At 40.7% G+C, this 23304-nt stretch overlaps 1 protein-coding gene across 7 annotated transcripts in view; it reads right to left on the bottom strand.

The window, feature by feature from the left end:
* Positions 1-5828: 5828 nt before the first annotated feature.
* The window catches only part of REPS2 (RALBP1 associated Eps domain containing 2), a 217346-nt gene continuing 199870 nt past the window's right edge, over positions 5829-23304 (bottom strand). For all 7 annotated transcript variants that reach the window (XM_023248871.2, XM_023248867.2, XM_023248869.2 and 4 more), the window contains one exon: positions 5829-9379. In XM_023248871.2, coding sequence (XP_023104639.2) covers positions 9311-9379 — 69 coding nt within the window. In that variant the 3' untranslated portion in view covers positions 5829-9310. The remainder of the gene's footprint in view (positions 9380-23304) is intronic.

The following is a 23304-nucleotide window of genomic DNA, read 5'->3' as shown; positions in this document are numbered from 1 at the left end:
TACAGAGACAGAGAGGGGAACACTAAGAGAGGGGACCGTGCAGCACAGGGCTGTGAACAGGTCAGCCACATCACAAACCGCAAGGGGCATCTTTCACATAGAACACAATGTGAACAATGTCCCCTGGAAGTGCGAGCTGTGGAGGCCTTGGACATAAACTACACTCTATACATTCTGCCCCTTTCCCACTCCACCCCACCTTCCATACACATACACACAAATGCCTCGTGTAAGTGATATCTTGCAGGGAAATAATGGCCCATCTATCAAACTAATTCCTAGGAAATGTATCAGGGCCAGAAGTGACTAGGACAAAAGCATCAGTTCCTCTACCATTACCTCTGCATCTCAAAATCTCCAAAAAGACTGAGATGCAGGTTCTTGCCACACATGGGTTGAAGTTCAGGCCAATTTAATTTACATTTCAAAGGTCCTACATCACAATTCTCTGTATCTGTATTTAATTTGCTTCGCTTTCCTTTATTCCATTCCCCAAGCATTATCTTTCTTCCCCTTGGCTTTCCTTCAGCCTTGTAGCTTTGAGTAAGTCTAATCCAGGGTGGAGGTGTGCACTCTGTTCCATGTGTATCTCGGGCAGGAGTGGTCTGCCCCAGGTCCAAGAAAATGGGGTGCATTCTCTATAGAAAGTTTAAAGAAAACAATAATAAAATAGACTACAAGTCAGTCTTTTATTTTCACCAATGTGCCAGTGATTCTAATATTTAGACACTGGTCAAAGATAAAAAATATTCTGTTGGTCAACGTTCAAAACAATTACTGTGGTTAGTATTGTTTTATACACACACACACACACACACACACACACACACACACACACGATTGAAAGACAAATGCAATGAGAAGATCACTTAGATACCTTCCAACACCAATGTCTGCACTTCCCAAACACCTATTTGAAAACCAATATGGCAGTACTCTTTGAAGTTGGAGTTTGCCACAGAGATGCTATACTTCGGTGTATTTCTCCCCCAGACTCAGGGATTTTCAGAATTATTAAACAAATTCAAATGAGAACTCATGTCCAAAGGAATCAGTATTTTGGCTTCATTTCCAAACTCTCCATTTCTGCATTTTGATGTGCCTTCTTGCCAAAAAAAGAAAGAAAAAAAAAGAAAAAGAAAAAAAAAGAGCCTGTACCTCTCGGTCATCTCAGAGGCTGTTATCTCCCCCAAAAAGAAAGAACTGAGGATGGAAAAAGTCTTGTGTCATGCAAAGAACTCCTGCCTAGCAGGGTTTAGTCCCCAGAGTTCTGGGCTTTGGCCCTTTATCCAAACACGTGCCAGAAGACGTGTAACACATCAAACTAACAGGTTTGGTTCATGTCAGAAACACTAGTTTACAATCTTCCAGTGAAGCATTTCCTTTCTAGGGGGTAGAAGAAACTGGAAGAACACAAATCACTCCTTAAGTATTAGTGAAGTGACTTCATGCATTTGTGCTTAAATCTTGAAAGAGGCTGCAATTTCAGGATGCTTTATGCCTTCTCATGATGTGCAAGGCCTTCCCATCCAGCCCTGTGGCCAACTCTTGCCACTTCCTCCTCCCCTCCGTGCTCCACGGGCTCCTCCATCCAGAGGAGAATCTTCGGCAGTTCCCAGAAGACACCATATTCTTACTCAGCCTTGCCTTAACGTACACAGTTCTGCTCCCTCCGCCTGGAACACCCTCTTTTTCTTAGTTAATGCCCATCCCTCTTTTAAGACTCTTCTGTGAAGCCCTCTCCTGGCTCCCCACAGTCTGAATTAGATGCCCCCCCCTCCACCAACATACTGTGGGTTCTCAGAGCAACCTGGCCTTGTGTCTTCTCGTGCATCATGTGCTCACCACAACTTTTTCCTTCTGAGCAGACAGCTAGACCACATTTCCCAGTCTCCATTGCAGGTAACTGTTGTGATCTGAGCTCTGGGAAATGAAGTATGAAGAGAAGTGATGCATACCATTTCTGTGAAGAGAAATTGTATCCTCTCTACAGTGTCTTTTTTTTCTCCACACACTGGCTAAAAGGAGAAAACTCTCTAGCCCTATAGGAAGACCAAAGTGCATGTGAAAGGAGTCTGGGTCCCTGCATAACCACAGAGAAAAGGATGCAACTAAAAACATCCACTCTGCACTGTAAGGGGAGAAATACACTTCCATTGTGTCAAGCCACTCAACTCCTGGGGTTGTTATAGCAGTCAGCCTACCCTCGTACATCTTAGTAACTGTCCCACACTGCACTACAATTCCTTTGTCAGTGTCTGTGAGCTCCTTGAGGGAAGGGATCCTGTACTGTTGGTCTCACTTCCAGCTCCCAACATAGTCCTTGATACCCAGCAAGTATCCATGGGGAGAAGGTCAGGAGAGGGAACAAACTCATGACTGGATGCTATAGCACAGAACAAATTCTGCCCTGGGAACATTTTGATCCTTTGCTGTCAATTAACTGAGACCGGGATGAATCCACTTTGTCTCTCTGCACCACTTTCTTCAGCTGTAAAATGAAGTTAGCTGTACCAGGAGTTCAATTTTAGTGAGCATCAGTATCACATGGAGGGCTTGTTAACACAAACACTGCCAGGCTCACACCCAGAGTCCCTGATTCAATTGTTCTCCAGTGTAAGTTCCCTAAAGATGAGGATATCGCCAGTCCGGGGACCACATTTTGGGAACCACTTGCCTAGATGATCTCAGATGTCTTTTATCTCTAAAGTGAGGGACACAGTGATTTTCACCAGTGCTTGGAAAAGGCCAGGGTCAGGTGACCTCCAGTGTCCAAGCTTATGAGCCAAATCATGGATGATTTTTTTGCAGAGTTTTTTTGGTATTTAGAACTCATAGATTAGAAATATCCCATGTGTAGCCCACCATTTGCATTCACAAAGCAGAATAAAACTCCCAGCTGATAGGACAATGGTAGACTCCTAAAATTATTCAAATTTTATTTCATTTCATTATTTTGAGAGACAGTGCACGTGCACACAAACAGGGGAGGGGCAGAGAGAGAGGGAGAGAGAGAATCTCCAGAAGGCACCATGCTGTCAGCGCAGAGCCCAGCTTGGGGCTTGATCTCTCAATCCGGGGCTTGATCTCTCAATCCGGGAGATCATGACCTGAGCTTTAATCGAGTCAGGCACTTAACCAACTGAGCCACCCAGGTGCCCCAAATGATTCAAATCCTGAAGGTAAGAAACTGCAACTGGGATGCCAGATTACTGGGTCGGGCTTTCAAGCCCACTCTCCTTGACCTCTCCCCCACTTCACCCCTACTCTAGCTAAGGATAGGATGCTGGGAACATTTTCGAACAAAAAGAATACTGACAGGATGAAGCAAATAACCTGGACCCCACATTAAGCCAAGTTTTCAATGCAGGAGATCTTTAAAATGCACTGTGAGTTAGGCAAGATAGCCCATGATCACCCAGTGTTACTGTGTCTAGATATTTAAGGACCTAGCTCAGATCACCAGGAGGTAAAAATAATCAAATCTCAGACTTGATTGGGAAGACCTCCAACTCTTTTCCCACAGCACTTCCATTAAATGCACAAAACCAAATGCAGGCCACAATACATCGACACCAAGACTCCATAAAAACACTTAGTTATCGTACATTTATTTTTAACATAGCACCCCAGTTTCACATCATGTACATTTTCCAAAGTTGGAGATTTTTAACCTACTATGTTCTTCACAGACTTTCCAACAAGTGTGAAAAAGAGGCAGTAAGGTTAGTTTGAGTCTACAAGTCACAATCCAAATATAGGTTACCCTATATTTATTTATGCTTAAGACCAATATACTTTATGTTCCCAAGGCCTAGCAAATGAACAAAACTCTGGCTAAGTAAATTGCTAACACAACTTGTTAGCACATTATCATGAGGAGACAGAAGGCATCAAATATATATATACTCTGCTGTTACTCATTTTACTGTTCAATGTACCTGCAGTGACAAAATAGACACTCTTACTCTCGAGGTTAAAATAGACCATCAGCTCATTCTCTCTCCCGGCCCACTGTCGTGAAGACTAACACGGCTCTTCCTGTCTCTGGCTTTCTGGAACATATCTGTGCTGAAGACAAACAGAATGGCAGAATGCCGAAGAAAAGGGAACGCCCAGTTCCCAAGATGGGTACAGTTGAAGCCCTCACACAAGCTGCCTTAAAACAAAATGAAAACAACACAACTCGGCTGATCCAATCGCCATGCGATGGGGCTCTTGCATCAGCTGCACCATTCCGAGGGCAGAGCTCCAGAGCTCCGGGAAGGCCCTTTAGGGTCCAGTCCTGTCAGGCAACGGAGTACTGGAGTAGGCCGGAACTGGCCCCTGAATTTCCCTAGTGTCGAACTTGCCCTCGAATTCCAATTCAAGCCCTCTTAAAAGTCCCCGTCCTCTGGTCTCCAGAGTCATGAGCCCATTTTCTCCAGCTTCCCACAGCCGTGAACTTAGCTTAGAGCAAGACAGGAAAACTCACAAAACACAAAAACACTTTCCCATTATTAAGAACAGAGCAAGGTTTCTGTAAGTAGAACAAGTCCTCTCAACCGAAACCCCGCGATGCCTTTTAGAAAAGTTTCTTTCGTCATCATGTATGTCGGCAAATGCAAAAAATAACTATATAAGCCTAACAGGAGCCATGTGCCTGGGATGTCTTGCTCGCAGTAACACACTGGCTGTTCCAGGGAGCACTTGTAAGGCAACCTCTGAAGGCCGATCTTGGAGGAGGGCAGCAGCCCCCGGACTGACTATGCGTGGCTTTTGAAGTCCGGTCCCCCACGTCTGTTCTTTTGCTCTTGGAGGGGTCGCAAAACTAGATGCATTTCTCATTGCAAACAAGCAAAGCAGGGTGGCTCATAGAGCAAGACTCACATGCACACTGCCGCCCATGGCCGAGCCGCTGGTACTGGCGAGCAGTAGCCCTTAGCCTGTGCCTAAAGACAAGATGCCGCCTCGGAATTCCAAAAACCCAAATCCCCACCCCTTACTAGGGAACTTGAACCACATCAAGTCATGATGCAAAAAAAGAACATAATAAAACACCCATAGCTAACGTGTAAATTCAAAAGATCCTTGGAAATCGGAGTTTTAAAAGAGTACACTTAAAAGGGAGTAAGCCGGTTGGAAAGGGAAACCAAAGTCACCTCTGCTCTACTTAACGAGAGGAGAAAAAGACCTTTCAACTGATACTACATTCTGTTCACCTTCATAATGTTCAAACCACAACCTACTAAGCCCTACTTGTCAATAATATGGGAAGATCTGGTCGCTCTGATATTTGAAATTCTTTTTTTTCATACTTTTTTTTTTAATTTTTTTTTCAACGTTTTTATTTATTTTGGGGACAGAGAGAGACAGAGCATGAACGGGGGAGGGGCAGAGAGAGAGGGAGACACAGAATCGGAAACAGGCTCCAGGCTCTGAGCCATCAGCCCAGAGCCTGACGCGGGGCTCGAACTCATGGACCCCGAGATCGTGACCCGGACCGCGAGATCGTGACCTGGCTGAAGTCGGACGCTTAACTGACTGCGCCACCCAGGCGCCCCTTTTTTCATACTTTTAAAATCACATTCCTTTGGTGATGTCTAGTCAGGAGGTGTGACTGAAGTTTGTTTTGAACAAATGTTTTTAGCTGTTAGGTGTTATACTGTAACTGAGACCTTTCCAACTACTGCTTAGGAGAAGACTTTTGTAAATGCCTGTCTTAATTGCAAGAAAAACATCCGTTCCAGGTTTTCTTATTGATCTTCTGAGTGCACATCTCTTATTACCATGGTTGTGAGATCGTTTAAGAAACAAATTATCATTTATAAACAGACTATAGAATCAAGTCACATATGAAGAGTGCTTTATGATAGTTCAGACATTGGTAGGAAATCAGAGGACAATTCGTGTTTTTTACTACTCCCCCTCTAAAATATGCTGAAATCGAACATTTGCAACCCACATAACTGAAGATACAGCGAAGAAAACTGTAACTTACTACATATTGAATTCATTTCAATCGCAGTAGTCTATTTTAAAAACAAACTCCCATAAGGAATACAGGAATGGAATCCATTCAAAGCAACAGCTGTCAAAAGTTCTGCCAAGAAACTCAGAGTAATTTATTGCATCATGAAAGGTGAGGTGTTCAGAAGAACAAATAGTTCAATCATACTCTTTCCCTTCAAATTGTATTTTTTGCTTCAATCTAAGAGGAATATCTAGATCTAAAACTCACTGAAACGTGTTTTCATACTTTAAAACTTACTAAGTAAATAAAATTCAACATGGTAAATAGAAGAAACCCTTCTAATCTATTTTTAGTATTGCTAGAGGCTGGAGGACTTGACTTAGAATCCCTAAGATCAGCTGGCATCCCAGCTCTGCCACTAGTTACCTCCTTCTATGGATTCTCGGGCTAGAAAGTGTGGCTTCCCCAAGAGCAAACTGCAGGAGACGGGTCCAAGTCCTCTCCGCTCGGACATCCCATTCTCCAATGAGAGTAAAATGGGCTTCCAGCCAAGATGTCTCCTCTCCCGATCAGGCCCGAAGCATCTCTCTAATATTTATAAAGCGGTTAGATCTGTCCAACTAAAGCGAATCCAAGTATCTGCCTTGATCACAACATGCACTTCCATTCCAGATATCCACCTTCTGCTTTGGCTTCATATCTAATGGACAGGGAGGGGGCAAAAGCAGTAGGCCACATACAAGGCACATGAGGGTACCTGGAAGCCTGCTGTCAATTCCTGCTGCGCTTCCCGCTTTGGGGCACCAGGACCCTATGGAGGAGGACCACTCAACAAGCAGCTTTTTAAACCTCCACGGACGGGGGGCAACACCGACCTTCTGTCCATTGAATTCTGCTCAACGAGCAGGTCTAATTTGGGAGTGGTTTTATAGAAGAGGGCTAACGGTGACTTCACCAACTCAGCCTTCCTACAAGTCACATTAAAGGCTCACAGGAACATTAACAGGAGTTACAGTCCTACATTAAAAGTGCATATCCTAAGAAAACAGAGGAACAGAAGATGAGCACTAGTCGGGTAATCATAATAGTGTGTACTTGTTTTCTCTTTTAAAATCCACTTCTGAGCAACTAATAAACTGTGGTCACTGTTAAGTGCAGTCAAGAAAGATAGGCATAGACATTACTGATGTGGGCTTTAATGCGGCGCTCATCTTAAAATACGGGTGACGCTATGTGACTCATGGGGCTTTAACTGTCCAACGCGAGTTTGTTCCTTTAATGAAAACCAAGCCAAGTAAACAAAACCCGAACATCCTAATTTGTCTCACTGCGGCATGGACTGATCGGGGAAAAACATCTCGATATTTCTTAAATGTAGAATAGTGACTAACATTCTTTCATTTGTGTGCCCGCTCAACGGCTATGCGGCGCTATCTCGAGTGAGTGTGTATGTCCTGGAAGATTATGAGATGAAGTGCCAATGTCAGTCTTTCCTGGATGGAACATAACAAACGGTAATCATGCTGTCAAATGTGTGCAACGAGGACACTTGATAAAATTCCTTACAGCCCCCAGGTCTCAGAACATGGGAAAGGAGGTTATCTAAAAAATTTGCACCGCCCTTTTATAATCTTAGGAAGTGTTTTAAATGACTCCAAACCCCTCCCCGAGGGGCAGAAAAGGCAACCAAAAGGGAAGGAAAGGGAGAACAGAGAAACAGTTCAAGTTTTTTGATTTTCAAAATCAAATCAATTCCAAATCATCCTTTAATACACACAGAATAGAACCACCAACTTATTGGTTAGGCTCAAACATCATCTGTTTGAGCCTTTCTCTTCTGTTATTAAGCTATTGATAAAGCTGGCAAGTAAAATAAGGAAGCATTAAATAAACACCCACTTATTCTAAGAGCCGTCAACCTACTGAAACCGGAGGCTTGATCCCACATACCGCAAACCCATCCTAAAGCACTTCAGAAAGGACCGTAGGCACACCCCACCCGTCTACTCTAAGAATGGGTAAATTAGTAAAACGCACAAGAGACGGTATTTCTTATAATCAGTCTCTCAAAGTGATGTTAAAGCAGGCATGCCCTGACCCCTGTGAGGGTCGATCGATTCCCACTTTGAACTTGAGCTTTCAGGGGGAGCAGGTGATCAAAGTTTCTACAGCATGCTGGCTTCTGCAATTTGAGCTCATGGTTTTACATCACACACGCTGGAGTCAGCTGGGCTCCGCTGGGCTGTACATAAACCAATCACTTCCCCAGGGTGCACTTCACACAGAACGAACAGTTGCACCCCCAGAGTGAAGATGGGGTTTCTTTCATTATTTGTTTGTACTCAATACAATCACAATTCAGGTTAAAATAACAGGGACAGAAATAACTCCCAGAGTTGTTGGGAGTGCTGGTAACAACCAGTTCCCCTTATTCCCCAGGTTGAATACCTGGGTTCAAGCAACAAATATTTATCAGTCCAAACAATCTCTTCAGCCTTTTGCATCTGACGGGCGGTTTCCAAATACATGCATTTACAGGTATGTTATCCCATGCAGGATAAAAGTAGAGATCTGGCAACTATTTGTTCAATTTAAGCGGGTGAGGCAGTTAAAAAAGCAGATTGCTCTTGCACAAAAATTTACATGAAAGGACCGAGTTCTGTGAGCTGATGGCCTGGCTGGGCCAAGTTAAATAGATCACTGACAAAACTTCCACTTTACAGAGGTGCAAAGACCCAATAAATCTCTGCCATCCAACGGAAAACAATAGTTATGTATTATTTATAGCTAGATATAATGTCAAAATGGCACTAAGAAGCAGTTTTGGCATATGGTGGCAGAGGGCACAGCGCCAGTCTAAATCTGATGCTCTTGTTTTAGTTTTTGTTTTTATTATCATCATGCCAAAGACTATCCAGTTGGAATCCCAATTATTCAGGAAACCAACCTACTGTATTTGATATACATACAAAAATAAAACAAGCATCCTGAAGGTACTAGGTTATGAGGTTTTATACAAATCATAAAGTCTTTAAATAAATAACGCTCTAACTTGTTTTCATTTGCTAGAAGATTGGTTTTTGGTAAGGAGAAACATCTAACAACTTGAGGAAGTATTTAAGAATGTGAGATAAATTCCACTGATAATTACAATTTCAAGTGTGATAACTGGTTGTATTTTTTCCACCAGAGTAAAAGGTACAAGTGAACTACAAGAGAAAAGGAAACATGGATTATATTCTGCCGCTCACAGCTTTTCACACAGTCTTGGACATCTATGACAAGTAGTTGGGTTGAAACATTCAAAGGAAAGATCTTGGCAGAAAAAGTCGCCCACTGTTACTTGAATCTTGGGGATTACAACACAGTGACTGGACGAAGTTGTTCCAATTGGTTTTCCAATGCAATCCGTTCTTGATGAACCTCCTGATTTGTACAAAACAGAGAGAAGAAAACAAAAAGCAAAGGGGTCATTTCCTGGGTTCATCCCTACTTCATCAGATATTAAACAGAAACTCATAAGTGGACCCCAAAACACTGAAGTCCCACATGACTCAAGGACAAGTAGACTGTAAGGCATCATATTTAAAGCTGGTGATCAGACCAAGGCGGCTTCACAATTTGTCATCTCTCAACTCCCTTCTGAAGATGAGGAAGTGAAATTGACTGACACCACCCCCGCCTTAATCTCACCAGCAGTTTTAATAGGATTAGTGACTGGCAGAAGATGATGTTAAAAATCAACAGACAGACTGGGAGAGAGCAGAAAAGCAAAAGCAGACTGCTACTACTGAGAGGGAAGCCAGCAGGACTCAATTTCTAGCTTCAATCTCTCGTTCCTAATCCAGCACCACACTCCACAGGTCTGACGGATGAGCAAATGCACTGACTATCTGCCAAAATCTCATCTTGGCTCCTGCACAAAATACAACTTAAGGTGTGACTGCATGGCTAATGGCAGGGAGAAAGAAAGAGAGGATCATCCATCTGCTATTTGGGAATTCAAACTTTCAGCCCTAAAACAGATTTCTTGGCAGGAAGAGAGGGGGACACGTAAAGGCATTCTTAAGTACAATCAGTTGAGATGGGAAAGACCTCTGTATAAAGGCTCAATTCTGAGATGCCCCAGAAGAACCAACATATTAACAGTCCAAACAGAACTCAACAAGCGTTTGTTCACCCTCCCCTCCTACCCGGCCATCCAACAGTTCTTTGAGTATCTATCTACTATGGGCCAGATTCTGCTCTAGGTATGATAGTACCAGCAAAGAACAAGACAGATCAGACCAATGCCCTCACAGGGCTTGCACTCAAATGGCTAGAGAAAGACAATAAAGAACAAGATACCTTCAAAAGGAAAGAAATAAGATGACGTAATAGAGGAATCTGGAAGAAAGGTGGAGTGGGTGGTCAGGAAAGGCTTCACAGAGGTGACGCTATCTGACCAGAGACTTGAATGAACTGAGGGGTGAGCCATATGAAGACATGGGGGAAGGATCCTTAGGGAGACAAAATGGCAACTATAAAGGCCCCAAAGTGGGGCGGGACAAGCTTGCTGTGTTTGGTAACAGAAAGGCCTGTGTGACCAGAGGAGAGGGAGCAAGGAAGGCACTGGCAGGAGCTGTAGTCTGAGAGTTAGGCAGAGACCTTGTGGACAGAGTAAAGAGCGTGGACATCATTCACAGTACAGGGGGATAGCACTGTGGGTTTTGAACCAGGGAATGCATGTGGCTTAACTTAGAATTCAAAATATTCACTCTGGCTACTGTGTAGATAGTGGACTGGACAGCAGGGCAAAAGCACAGGCAGGGAGTAGTTGCAAGGTTACTGCATGGACCGAGGTGAGAAATGAAATGGCTTTGATCAGGGTAGCAGCCATAAAGATGGGGAAAACTGGATGAATTCTGGATACATTTTGAATTTAGAACTGATAGGACTTGCTGATAATGTAGGAAAGAAGGAAGGGGATTTGGGATTGAGCAAGTGGGTAGCTAGTAGTGGTATTAATTGAGAACAAGATTAGATGAGAAATCAGCATTTCAAAGGGAAGGTTGGGAAGGAAGCGTCTGACATGTGTACTGGATGTTTTAAGAGAGAATGGTGAGTAAGCAGTTGTGATAGTACGTCCAGGGACCAGAGGTAAGAGAAGGAGAGCTGGAGACATAAATTTAGGATCACCAGCCTATGGATGATCTTCAAAGCCTTGAGACTGTATAATACCATCTAGCAAAAGAATACAGACAGGTTGAAGGTAAAGATGCAACTGAACACACATACCACACTCATTCCCTACTGGAACCCCACCAAGACAATAAAAAGAAGTTTTTGAAGTCACAGACGCACAAGAACAAGTGATACAAATAAAATTTGTAAGCTGGAAGGCCAACAGATGACTTAGCAAATCCAAGAAAAATAAATGTGGGCATTCCACGGCTGCATGGTGGGGTCCTTCCATAAGGTGACCCAAACACCCCTCTGTTCAAGGGATTCTGCATCTGTAAACTGAGTCAGTCCAGAATGGACTGAGAGGCTGGGACTAAAGCTCCATTTTGATGGTTCTTCAGATTTCTGTTCACTAGGGCTGGTACGTTTCCACTCCTACAAATCAAGTACAGAAAACTGAAATGCAAGCTAAGCATAGGCACAAAACAAGAAGCAACCTGATTTTACAAAGAAGAATCCCTGAAAGACTCAAACTGGCAGCACCAGATTCCTGCGCAGGTGCAAGTGAAGGGAGGAGGAGGACCGCCTATGTAAGTGCTGGTTCCAAGTCTGCTTCGCAAACAGTTAGCTCCCTACAGCGTTCCAGCTACCAGGCCACAACCTTAAGATTTATTTCTTGCAAAGGGACAACATAAGGCCTCTTGACTAGCAGTACAAAGACCCAGTTGAGGACAAGATACTGGACTGGAACTAGGGAGAATAAATGAATGAATATCCAGGATACAGAGACCCAGAGCCCTCTCTCTCCAATGAACCAAGTCTTTCCCTCCATGTAGGAGACCAGAAAAAGTCTCTTCTCTGGAAACTCCAATCAGATTAAACAGAAAGAGCCAATGATGCTGCCTTAGGAGGCTCCCCAACTATGCAGCCCAACCAGACTGAAGACTGAAGCTCAAAGTTGACAAGCCTCACAACATGCTATGTGTTTCCAGTGAGCATTTTCATCCTCCTCCTAAATATAAGCAAAGGACCATCAGATACTGAAGGAAAGCATCTAATGAGAAATAGCTAATAAAACAGAAAAGCAAGTATTCAGGAAGAAGAAAACTACTACCATTAATAGAAGATATTACAATAATGAAATGAAAATAGGATACCTTTATTTTTTTTAACATTTATTTTTGAGAGACAGAGTGAAAGCAGAGGAGGGGCAGAGAGAGAGGGAGACACAGAATCCAAAGCAGGCTCCAGGCTCTGAGCTGTTGGCACAGAGCCCAGTGCAGGGCTTGAACCCACGGACCCCACGAACTGTGAGATCATAACCAGAGTAAAGTCGAACGCTTAACCAAGTGAGCCACCCAGCTGCCCCAAGAATAGGATACCTTTAAAGAGACAGAGTACAAAAACTGAACTCGTTATTAAACAACAGACTGAATATTTAAAATTAAGTAAGTTTCCAGAAATGGACAAAGAGACAAAAATAAATAAGAACAGAAAGAAAACAGATGAGAAAGTATGAGAAAATTAGAGGACCAAGCTAAGAGTTCCAATGTCTGAAAAATACCAACAAGTGAGAAGAGAGAAAATGGACAGGGGAGTGGGATGAAAACACATGGAGGAAATGTGCAACAATAACAAAAACCAAGAAAACTCCCAGAACTGAAGAATATGGGTTTCCAAATCAAAAGGGCTTACCAAGTACAGAGAACAAGTAGACAAAAATCATCTACACTTTCAAAGCAAAGTAAGAGGAGAGAAAAACAGCAAATAAAACACAAAACAAAAACAAGGTCACATACAAAGATTCATAAAACAGAGTGAAGTCTGACATTTTAAAAAATTATTTTTTATTACATGGTAAAAGTGACTTTTTTAGTGTACAGTTCTATAAATTTCAACACATGTATGTATTAGTGTAACTACCACCACAAACAGGGTACGTTACAGTTCCAACCAGAAAGCTCCCTGGTACTACTCCCTTATCTATAAACCCTCACCTTCATGCACAACCCCTGGCAACTACCAGTCTGTTTCCCAGCACCTATGGTTTTGTCTTTTCAAGAATGTCAAATACAAGGGAACAAGCAGTGTATAACCTTGACACTGGCTTGTCTCACTCAGCATAATGTCTGAGCTTCACCCAACTTGTGGTGTGTGTCACTACTTTTTAATGCTGAGTACTACTTCATTGTATGAATGTACCACACTTGATGCATTTATCCTTTGAAGTACATCTGGGCTGTTTCCAGGTTTGGGCCATCACATAAAACTGTTACGAACATTCGTGTACAGATTTTTGAGTGAACACAAGTTTTCAGTTCATTAAGGTGGATACCCAAGAGTAGAACTGTTGGGTCACATGGTCGGTGTATATATAACTTCATAAGAAACCTCCAAGCGTGCCTGGGTGGCTCAGTCGGTTAAGCATCTAACTTGGTTATGATCTCGCGGTTCGTGGTTCGTGAGCTTGAGCCCTATATCAGGCTCTGCACTGACAGCTCAGAGTCTGGAGCTTGCTTTGAATTCTGTGTCTCCCTCTCTCTCTGCCCCTCCCCCACTTGTTCTCTCACTCTCTCTCAAAAATAAAAAAACATAAAAAAGAAAAGAAAAAGAAACTGCCAAATGATTTTTCAGAGTAGGGTACCATTTTGCATTCCCACCAGTGCATGAGAGTCCCAGGTGCCAGCACTTGGTATTGTCATGATTTTCTGTTTTGGCGATTCTAATATGTGTGTAGTGGTATGTGATCATGGTTTCAATTAACGTTTCCCTACAGCTAATGACACTGAGTATCTTCTCATACATTTATCTGCTATCCTTATATCCTCTTTGGTGAAGTGTCTGTTCAAGTCCTTTGCCCATTTTTAAGTTGAGTTTTTGTAGTTTTGAGAGCTGTTATTGAGTTTGGAGTTCTTTAGATAATCTGGATACTATCAACTCCTTTGTCAAGCATGTGGGTTGCAAATATTTTATCCCAGTCTGTAGCTTGTCTCTTAACTCTCCTGACAGTCTTTAAGGCAGAGCACAAGTTTTTAATTTTGATGAAGTACAATTTATTAATATTTTTCTGTTCTAGATTATGTTTTTGGCATCATTTCTAATACCAGGTCATGAAGATTTTTCTCTATGTTTTCTTCCAAAAAATTTTATGTCTTTATGTTTTATGTTTCCATCCATAACCCACTTCATGTTCATCTCTGTAGAAGAACTGAAGTTTTGATCAAGGTTCGTTTTTTTCCCCAAAGGGAAAGGACCCATTGTTAGAAGACAATTGTTGAAAAGACTATCCCCTTTCTTAATGAACTGATTTTGCACCTTTGTCAAAGATTGAATGGCTATATTCATGTAGTCTACTTTATGACCCTCTAACCTGCTCCACTGATCTATGCATCAATCCCTCCACCAAGGCCATACTGTCTTGATTACCAAAGCCTGATACTAAAGTGATTCCTGGGGCATATGTGTGGCTCAGTCAGTTAAACATCCAACTTCAGCTCAAGTCATGATCTCATGGTTTGTGGGATCGAGCTCTATGTTGGGCTCTGCATTGACAGCAGAGAGCCCGCTTCAGATCCTCTGTCTCCCTCTCTCTCTCTCTCTCTCCCAAAAATACAAAAACATTAACAACAAGTGATTCGTCCAACTTTGCTCTTCTTTTCCAACTTTGTTTCAGCTATTCCAGTTTCTTGCTCCTTACATACAAAGTATAGGATTAGCTGATCTACACCTACAAAAAGTCCTGCTGACATTTTGATTGGCATTGTAGTGAATCTATAGATCACTTTGGAGAAAAATGACAGCACTACTCTGTTAAGTCTTCCAATCCACAAAAAGCAAATGTGTCTCTCCATTTATTTAGGTCTTGGCACTTTATAGTTTTCAGTATTCAGATCCTATGTGTTTTTGATGAATTTGTACCTAAGTATTTCCTTTAGAGGAGGGGGGGGCAAGATATTGTGAATGGTAGGGTTTTTCACATTTCTGTTGCCAATTATTTATTGCTTACGTATAAGAATATGATTGGTTTGTGTATGCTGACCTCGCATTCTGTAACTTAAGAAACTCAATGAGACAATGAAAATTTAAAAACCAATTCAGTTTGCGATAGTGTCACAAAATATTGGGAATAAATTTCACAAAACACATGTAATACCTGTACACTCAAAACTGCTAAGAAAAGTTTACAAGACGTAAATAATTAGAAAGATGTACCCTACCAGCAGATTGGCAGACTCAACACTGGATTTTGATCCTCCTTAAACTGATCTATATATTCAAACAAGTCTAATCATAATCCTAGCAGGCTATTTTGTAGCAAATGACACGCTGATTCTAAAACTTATATGAAACAAAGGGTCCAGAATATCCACAGGAATCTTGAAAAAGAAGAACAGGCTAAAAAAATACATGCTACCTGATTTTCTTACTCTAAAGCAACAGTGATCAAGATTGTGTGGTACTAGTATAAGAATCAACAAATAGATTAATGCAACAGAATAAGAACCTAGAAATAAATCTATATTTATATGGTCATTAGACTTTTAACAAGGGAACCAAAGTAATCCACGGAGGCAAAGAAATGCTTTTCAACAAATGGTGCTAGATTAGATACTGACATGGGGAAAAATAAGCCTTGACCCTCATCTCAAACTATACACAAAACGTAATTCAAGGTATATAAAAGACATTGGTGCAACCGCTAGGGAAAACACTATGAAAGTTTATCAAAAAATGCCAAAACTACCAGGAGTGACATCAGCATCATGGCTGTAAAAGACATGTCCCCCTTGCAACAACAATTTGGCACTCATTCATGGCAAAGTGTCTTTGTGGGAACTGTGGGACCCAGCACCGTACACTAAGAGATCCAGGAGGAGTCTCACCCAGCCACGCATTGGGTAAGAGGCATACATGTTTGTCTGCTTGGTCCCAGCTCTGGACCCTGAGCTGGCCCATGAGCCAGCTCTAACCCCTCTTAGCCAGTCTGGGAGTCTCTGGAAAACTGTTTTAGACAATCACGCACAGATGACAGAGCCTTTGTAGAAGTTTAATTTTCCAGCAGGTAAGTTCTAGAACAATGCTAGAGGAAAAAAAGAGTTTGGATGCACTGGAGAGAAGGAACTGTTAGATTTTACTCACATCACCCTCCTCCATAAGGCAGCACAGTTTGGGGCCAAGAGAGATCTTCTCAGCCCATGATTTCTCCCTTGGGGGAAATAGGTGTGTGAGTACACACCCAGTTTCCCCAGCTATGTGGAACACTGCCAAAGAGGCTCAATTCTCTCTTGCCCCATTCAGAGTACTGAATTGTGAACAACATGACTGAGAGATGGAAAGTAGCTGGGAGAATGGCAGATAGGACGCTCAAAAGGCACTAAAGGAAACACGGATCCTACAAAATGTGTTGTGGGACTCCATCAAGAAACCCACCCATGAGTCTCTGGGGATCCTCCAACTGCCCATATGGTACTTCCCAGCACACCTCTAGCCTTACTGACACACATACCCCTATCCTATAGCCAGACCCCTGTTCACACTCCCTAGGCAGCAAACTCTGGCAGGTGGCTAGCGAGCACATACAGAAAGGCTGTGCTGGCCCAAATCTGTGGGTCAGGGAGAGACCACAAAATTGAGCTTTAGCGCCACCTTTGAGAAAACAAAAGAGAGGCTGCTAGCACTTGACCTGGTGTTTTGTAGGATCAGGAGGAGACGGCATACAAGCTTAATAATTCTGCCACAAGAGGGAGCAAGAAATGTCAGGCAGATACATCCATAAAGGTCTAAGAAAGCCTCAGAATCCCTAGCAGGACTGATGAAACATATTTCTTTCCTGAAGGCAGTTTATAAAGACTGGAGGAAGGGACTGCTACTTCAAATATGAATACAGCAATGCAAAATTTCAAGGAACATGAAAAATCGAGGAAACCTGACACCACCAAAATATTGCAGCAATTTCCAGTAACCAATCCCAAAGACATGGAGATGTGTGGTTTACCTGATAAAGAATTTAAAATAGCTGTTTTAAGAAAACTCAGTGAGCTACAAGGAAACACAAAAAGACAAAATCAGGAAAACTACATTATACAAACAAAAGGAGAAGTTTAACAAAGAGAAATCATAAAAAAAGAACCAAACAGGAATTCTGGAGCTGAAGAATGAATGAAATGAAAATTGCAATAGAGAGTAAAAACATCAGAATGGATCAAACAGAAAAAAGAATCTATGAGACTGAAGACAGAAACTTTAAAATTGTACAGTCAGAAGAGGAAAGAAAAAAAAGAATCAACAAGAGTGAAGACAGCAAACATTATAGGGTACCATCAAAAGAAATAACTTATGATTTGCTAGACTTCCAGAAGTTGAAAAGAGATGGGGACAGAAAGCTTACTTAAATAAATAAAGGCTGAGAACTTCCCCAAACTGGGGAGAGATATGGATCCAAGTTCACAAAGCTCATAGATCACCAGACTCAAAGAGATCCTCTTCAAGACTCATTATGATAAAACTATCAAATATCAAAGAAAGACCATCTTAAAAGCAGCAAAAAATAAGAAGTCTGTAACTTACAAGTGAACCCACAAAAGGCTATCTCAGCAAGCACCTTACAGACAGGCCAGGCCAGAGTGGGATGAAAAGGTGATGAAAGGAAAAAAAACTGCCAACCAAGAATACTCTATTTGGCAAAGTAATCCTTCAGAAATGAAGAAGAATTCAACACTTTCCCAGAAAAACAAAAGCTGAATGTGTTCATCAACACTAGACCAGTGTTGCCAAGAAAGGTAGAAAGGAGTCCTTCAAGCTGAGACGAAAGAATGCTAATCAGCAACATGAAAACATAAAAAAATTAAACATACTGGTAAAGATAAGAATAAAACTGGTAAGATTCAGAATATTCTAATGCTGTAATATGAAGGGGTTAACCACTTAACTCTATTACAAGGTAAAAGGACAAAAGAATTAAAAATATCTGTAGCTACTTACAAATCAATGTGATACATCATACATTAACAAGAGGAAGGATAAAAACCATATGATTTTCTCAATAGATGCAAAAAACAGATTTGACAAAGGACAACATCCATTCATGATAAAAACTCCCAACAAAGTGGGTTTAGAGGGAACATACCTCAAAATAATAAAGGCGATATATGAAAAACCCACAGCTAACATCATACACAATGGTGACAAACTGAAAGCATTACCTCTAAGATCAGGAACAAGACAAGGATGTCTACTCTAGCCACTTTTATTCAACATAGTACTGGAAGTCTTAGCTGCATCACTCAGACAAAAAGAAATAAAAGGCATCCAAAGTGGTAAAAATGAAGCAAAACCGCCACTATTTGCAGATAAGTATACTATACATAGAAGACCCTAAAGACAACACCAAAAAAATGTTAGAATAAATGAATTCAGCAAAGTTTCAGAATACAAAATTGATATACAGAAATCTCTTGCATTTCTAAATATTAACAATGAGGTAGCAGAAAGAAAAATTAAGAAAACAACCCCACTGACATTTGCATAAGAATAAAATACCTAGGAATGAAATTAGCCAAAGAGGTGAAAAACCTATACTCTGAAAACTATAAGACACTGATGAAAGAAATTGAAGATGACAAAAATAAATGGAGGGATATTCCATGCTCATGGATTGGGTGAACAAATATTGCTAAAATGTCCAAACTACCCAAAGCAATCTACAGATTCAATGCAATCTCTATCAAAATACCAACAGCATTAAAAAAAATTTTTTTTAACGTTTATTTATTTTTGAGAGAGACAGCGTGAGCAGGGGAGGGGCAAAGAAAGAGGAAGACATAGAATTTGAAGCAGGTTCCAGGCTTTGAGCTGTCAGTACACAGCCTGATGCAGGGTTCAAATTCACAAACCGCGAGATTATGACCTGAGCTGAAGCTGGACGCTTAACTGACTAAGCCACCCAGGCGCCCCCCAACAGCATTTTTCAAAGAACTAGAACAAATAATCCAAAATTCATATGGAATCACAGAAGATCTTGAATAACAAAAGCAAACTTGAGAAAGAAGAACAAAGCTGGGGGTATCACAATCCCAGATTTCAAGATACACTACAAAACTGTAGTAATCAAAACAGTATGGTACAGGCACAAAAGCAGACACATAGATCAATGACCAGAATAGAGAGCCCCGAAATAAACGCATGCTTATACAGTCAATTAATTTATGACAAAGGAGGCAAGAATATCCACTGGGAAAACATCTCTTCAATAAATGGTGTTGGGAAAACGGGACAGCTACATGCCAAAGAATGAAACTGGACCACTTTCTTACACTATACACAAAAATAAATAAAAAATGTACTAAGACCTCAATGTGGGACCTGAAACCATAAAATTCCTCAAAGAAAACATAGGCAGTAATCTCTTGGATATTAGCCTTAGCAACATTTGTGGATATATCTCTGCAGACAAGGGAAACAAAAGCAAAAATAAACTATTAGGACTATATCAAAATAAAAAGCTTTTGCACAGCAAAGAAAACCATCAACAAGACAAAAAGGCAACCTACTGAGTAAGAGAGGATATTTGCAAATGATTTATCTGATGAGGGGTTAATATTCAAAATATATAAAGAACTTATACACCTCAATGCCAAACAAAACAAAATCCAATCCAATTAAAAAAATGGACAGAGGACCTAAATAGACATTTTTTTAAAAAAGACATACAAATGACCATCAGACACATTAAAAGATGTTCAACACCACTAATCATCTGAGAAAAGCAAATCAAAACCACAATGAGATATCACCTTATACCTGTCAGAATGGCTACAATCAAAAAGAAAAAACAAGTGTTGCCGAAGACGTGAAGAAAAAGGAACGCTCACGCACTGTTAGTGAGAATGTAAACTGGTGCAGCCACTATGCAAAACAATATGAAGGTTCCTCAAAAAATGTAAAATTGTAAGTCAGAGAGAGACAAATACAGTTATGATTTTACTCTTATGTGGAATTTAAGAAATAAAATAGATGAATATAGGGGAAGGGAAGAAAAATAAAGTAAGACAAAAACAGAAAGGCAAACCATAAGAGACTCTTAAATATAGAGAACTGAGGGTTGCTAGAGGGGAAATGGGTGGAGGGATGGGCTCAATGGGTGATGGGCCTTAAGGAGGGCACTTGTTGGGATGAGCACTGGGGGCTGTATGTAAGTGATGAAGCACCGGGTTCTACTCCTGAAACCAATATGACACTGTATGTTAACTAACTTGAATTTAAAATGAATGAATTAGGGGTGCCTGGGTGGCTCAGTCGGTTGAGCAACCAACTTCAGCTCAGGTCATGACCTCATGGTTTTTGAGTTCGAGCCCCGTGTCAGGTTCTGTGCTGACAGCTCAGAGCCTGGAGCCTGCTTCGGATTCTGTGTCTCCCTCTCTCTCTGCCCCTCCCCCACTTGTGCTCTGTCTCTATCTCAGAAATAAACATTAATGAATTAATTAAAATGAATGAATAAGAAATAGAACTACCATACAATCCAGTAATTCCAATATTCAATATTTACCCAAAGTAAATAAAAAACACTAATTTGAAAAGTTATATATGCACCCCTAAGTTTACTGCAGCATTATTTACAATAGCCAAGATATAGAAGCAACTCAAGTGTCGATTGACAGATGAATGGATAAAGATGTAAGATACACACACACACACACACACACACACACACACACACACACAGGAATATTACACAGTCATAAAAAATGAACGAAATCCTGCTATTTGCAACATGGATGGACCTAGAGGGTATAATGCTAAGTGAAATAAGTCAGATAGAGAATGACAAATACCATATGATACTACTTATATGTGAAATCTAAAAAATAAAACAAATGAACAAACGAAAAAACAGATCCTTAAATACACAGAATAAACTGGTGGTTGCCAGAGAGGAGGTGAGTAGAAGGATGGGCAAAATAGGTGAAATGGGTTAAGGGGTACAAAATTCCAGTTATAAAATAAATAAGTCATGGAGATGAAAAGTACAGCATAGGCAACAGAGTCAATAATACTACAATAGCACTGTATGGGGCCAGATGGTGACTACACTTGTGGTGGTGAGTGCTGAGTAATATATAGAATTGTAAAATCACTATGCTATACACCTGAAACTAATATAACAGTGTATGTCAGTTATACTTCAACAATAAAAAAAATAAAAAGCGGGGTGCCTGGGTGGCTCAGTCAGTTGGGCGACCAACTTTGGCTCAGGTCATGATCTCGCAGTCTGTGAGTTCAAGCCCCGCATCGGGCTCTGTGCTGACAGCTCAGAGCCTGGAGCCTGTTTCAGATTCTGTGTCTCCGTCTCTCTCTGACCCTCCCCCGTTCATGCTCTCTCTCTGTCTCAAAAATAAATCAACATTTAAAAAAAAAATAAAAAAATAAAAAAAATAAAAAGCAAATCAGTATCTTATGGGGAAGCAGAGTGCCAAAGGTGCTAGAGACTTGGTGTTACTCCTCCTCTGCTCTGTCCTGTGGTAACTAAGTGACCGGGGGCCAGTCACACAGATTTCAAGGGCCTTTCTATGCCCATCTGTCAAAGGAGGGTGTCCAGGCTCCCTTAAAGCTCTGAAATTCTGATTTAGAATGCTAAAAATCAGGACCTAAGACATTAATAGCCACAACTTTAGAGAGACTAGCATCCAGTTAATACTTTAAGAAAATAAAGTGAGATAGTAACTTTTAACAGGAACCACAGGAAGAGTATCTCTATAATTAAGGCAATAAAAAAACTTTTTTTACAAAAATGCTACAGCTACAATAATTTGCTAATGGATACACAATATAAAAAGAAGTTGTGACATCAAAAATGCAAATGGGGAGAGTAAAAGGGTGGAGTCTTTATATGCAAAGTTAAGTTGTTATCAGCATAAAACAGACTGTTATAGCTGTGAAACGTTTTATATAAGCCTCACAGTCATTGCAAAGCGAAAACTTATAGTAAATTCACAAAGATAAATAGAAGACAATCCAAGCATACCAATGGAGAAAAATCATCAATTCACAAAAGAAGGCAGTGAGTGAGGAAAAAGGAACTAGGAAACAGCCAGAAAAAAAATAAGATTGCATTAGTAAGTCCTTACCTATCAATAATTACTTTTAATGTAAATGAATTTAAATCCTCCAATCAAAAGGTATAAAGTGGCTAAAAAACAAACCCAACTATATGTTATCTACAAGAGACTCACTTCAGCTTTATGGTCACACACAAGGCTCAAAGTGAAGGGATGAGAAAGGGTAATTCATGCAAATGAAAAACCCAGAGAGCAGGGTGGCTATACTTAAAATCAGACAAAACAGACTTTAAACCAAAAACCATAACAAGAGGCAAAGAAGGTCATTATTTAATGTTTAGGGGTTAATTCATCAAGAAAATATAACAATCGTAAATACATATGTACCCAACATCAGAGCACCTAAATATATTAAGCAAATAACAGATCTGAAGGGAGAAATCGATGCATATATCATCCAGACAGAAAATCAGTAAGGAAACGTTGAACTTGAGCTATACTTTAGACCAAATGGACCTAACAGACATATAAAGAACATTCTATCCAGCAGCAGCAGCAGCAGCAGAATACATATTCTTTTCAAGTGCCACTCTCCAGGATAGATCATGATAGGTCACAAAACAAGTCCTAGAAAACTTAAAAAGATTGAAATCATACCAAGTATTGTTTCTGATCACAATGTTATGAAACTAGAAATCAATTAACAGGAAGAAAGCTGGAAAATTCATAAATATGTGGAAATTAACACTCCTGAATAACCAATAAAAGAAGAAATCAAAAGTTATCTTGAAACAAATGAAAATGGAAATACAACATACCAAAAGAAATGACCAACAGATACATAAAAAGATGCCCAACATCAGCAATCACCAAGGAAATGTAAATCAAAACCACAATAGGAGATCCCCTCACACCTGTCAAAATGACTATTATCAAAAAGGTAAGAGATAAGTGTTGGCAAAAATGTGGAGAAAAGGGAATCCTTGTGCACTGCTGGTAGGACTGTAAATTGGCCACCATGGAAAACACAGTATGGAGGTTCCTCAATATTAAAAGAACCATCATCTGATCCAGCAATCCCACTTCTGGGTATCCAAATGAAAAAAAAAAAAAATCAGGATTTCTAAGGGGTAT

Source organism: Felis catus, chromosome X (assembly GCF_018350175.1).
Source record: "Felis catus isolate Fca126 chromosome X, F.catus_Fca126_mat1.0, whole genome shotgun sequence".
Lineage (NCBI taxonomy): Eukaryota > Metazoa > Chordata > Mammalia > Carnivora > Felidae > Felis > Felis catus.
Note: the sequence above shows the minus strand (reverse complement) of the source record. Positions and strands in the feature narration are given on the sequence as shown.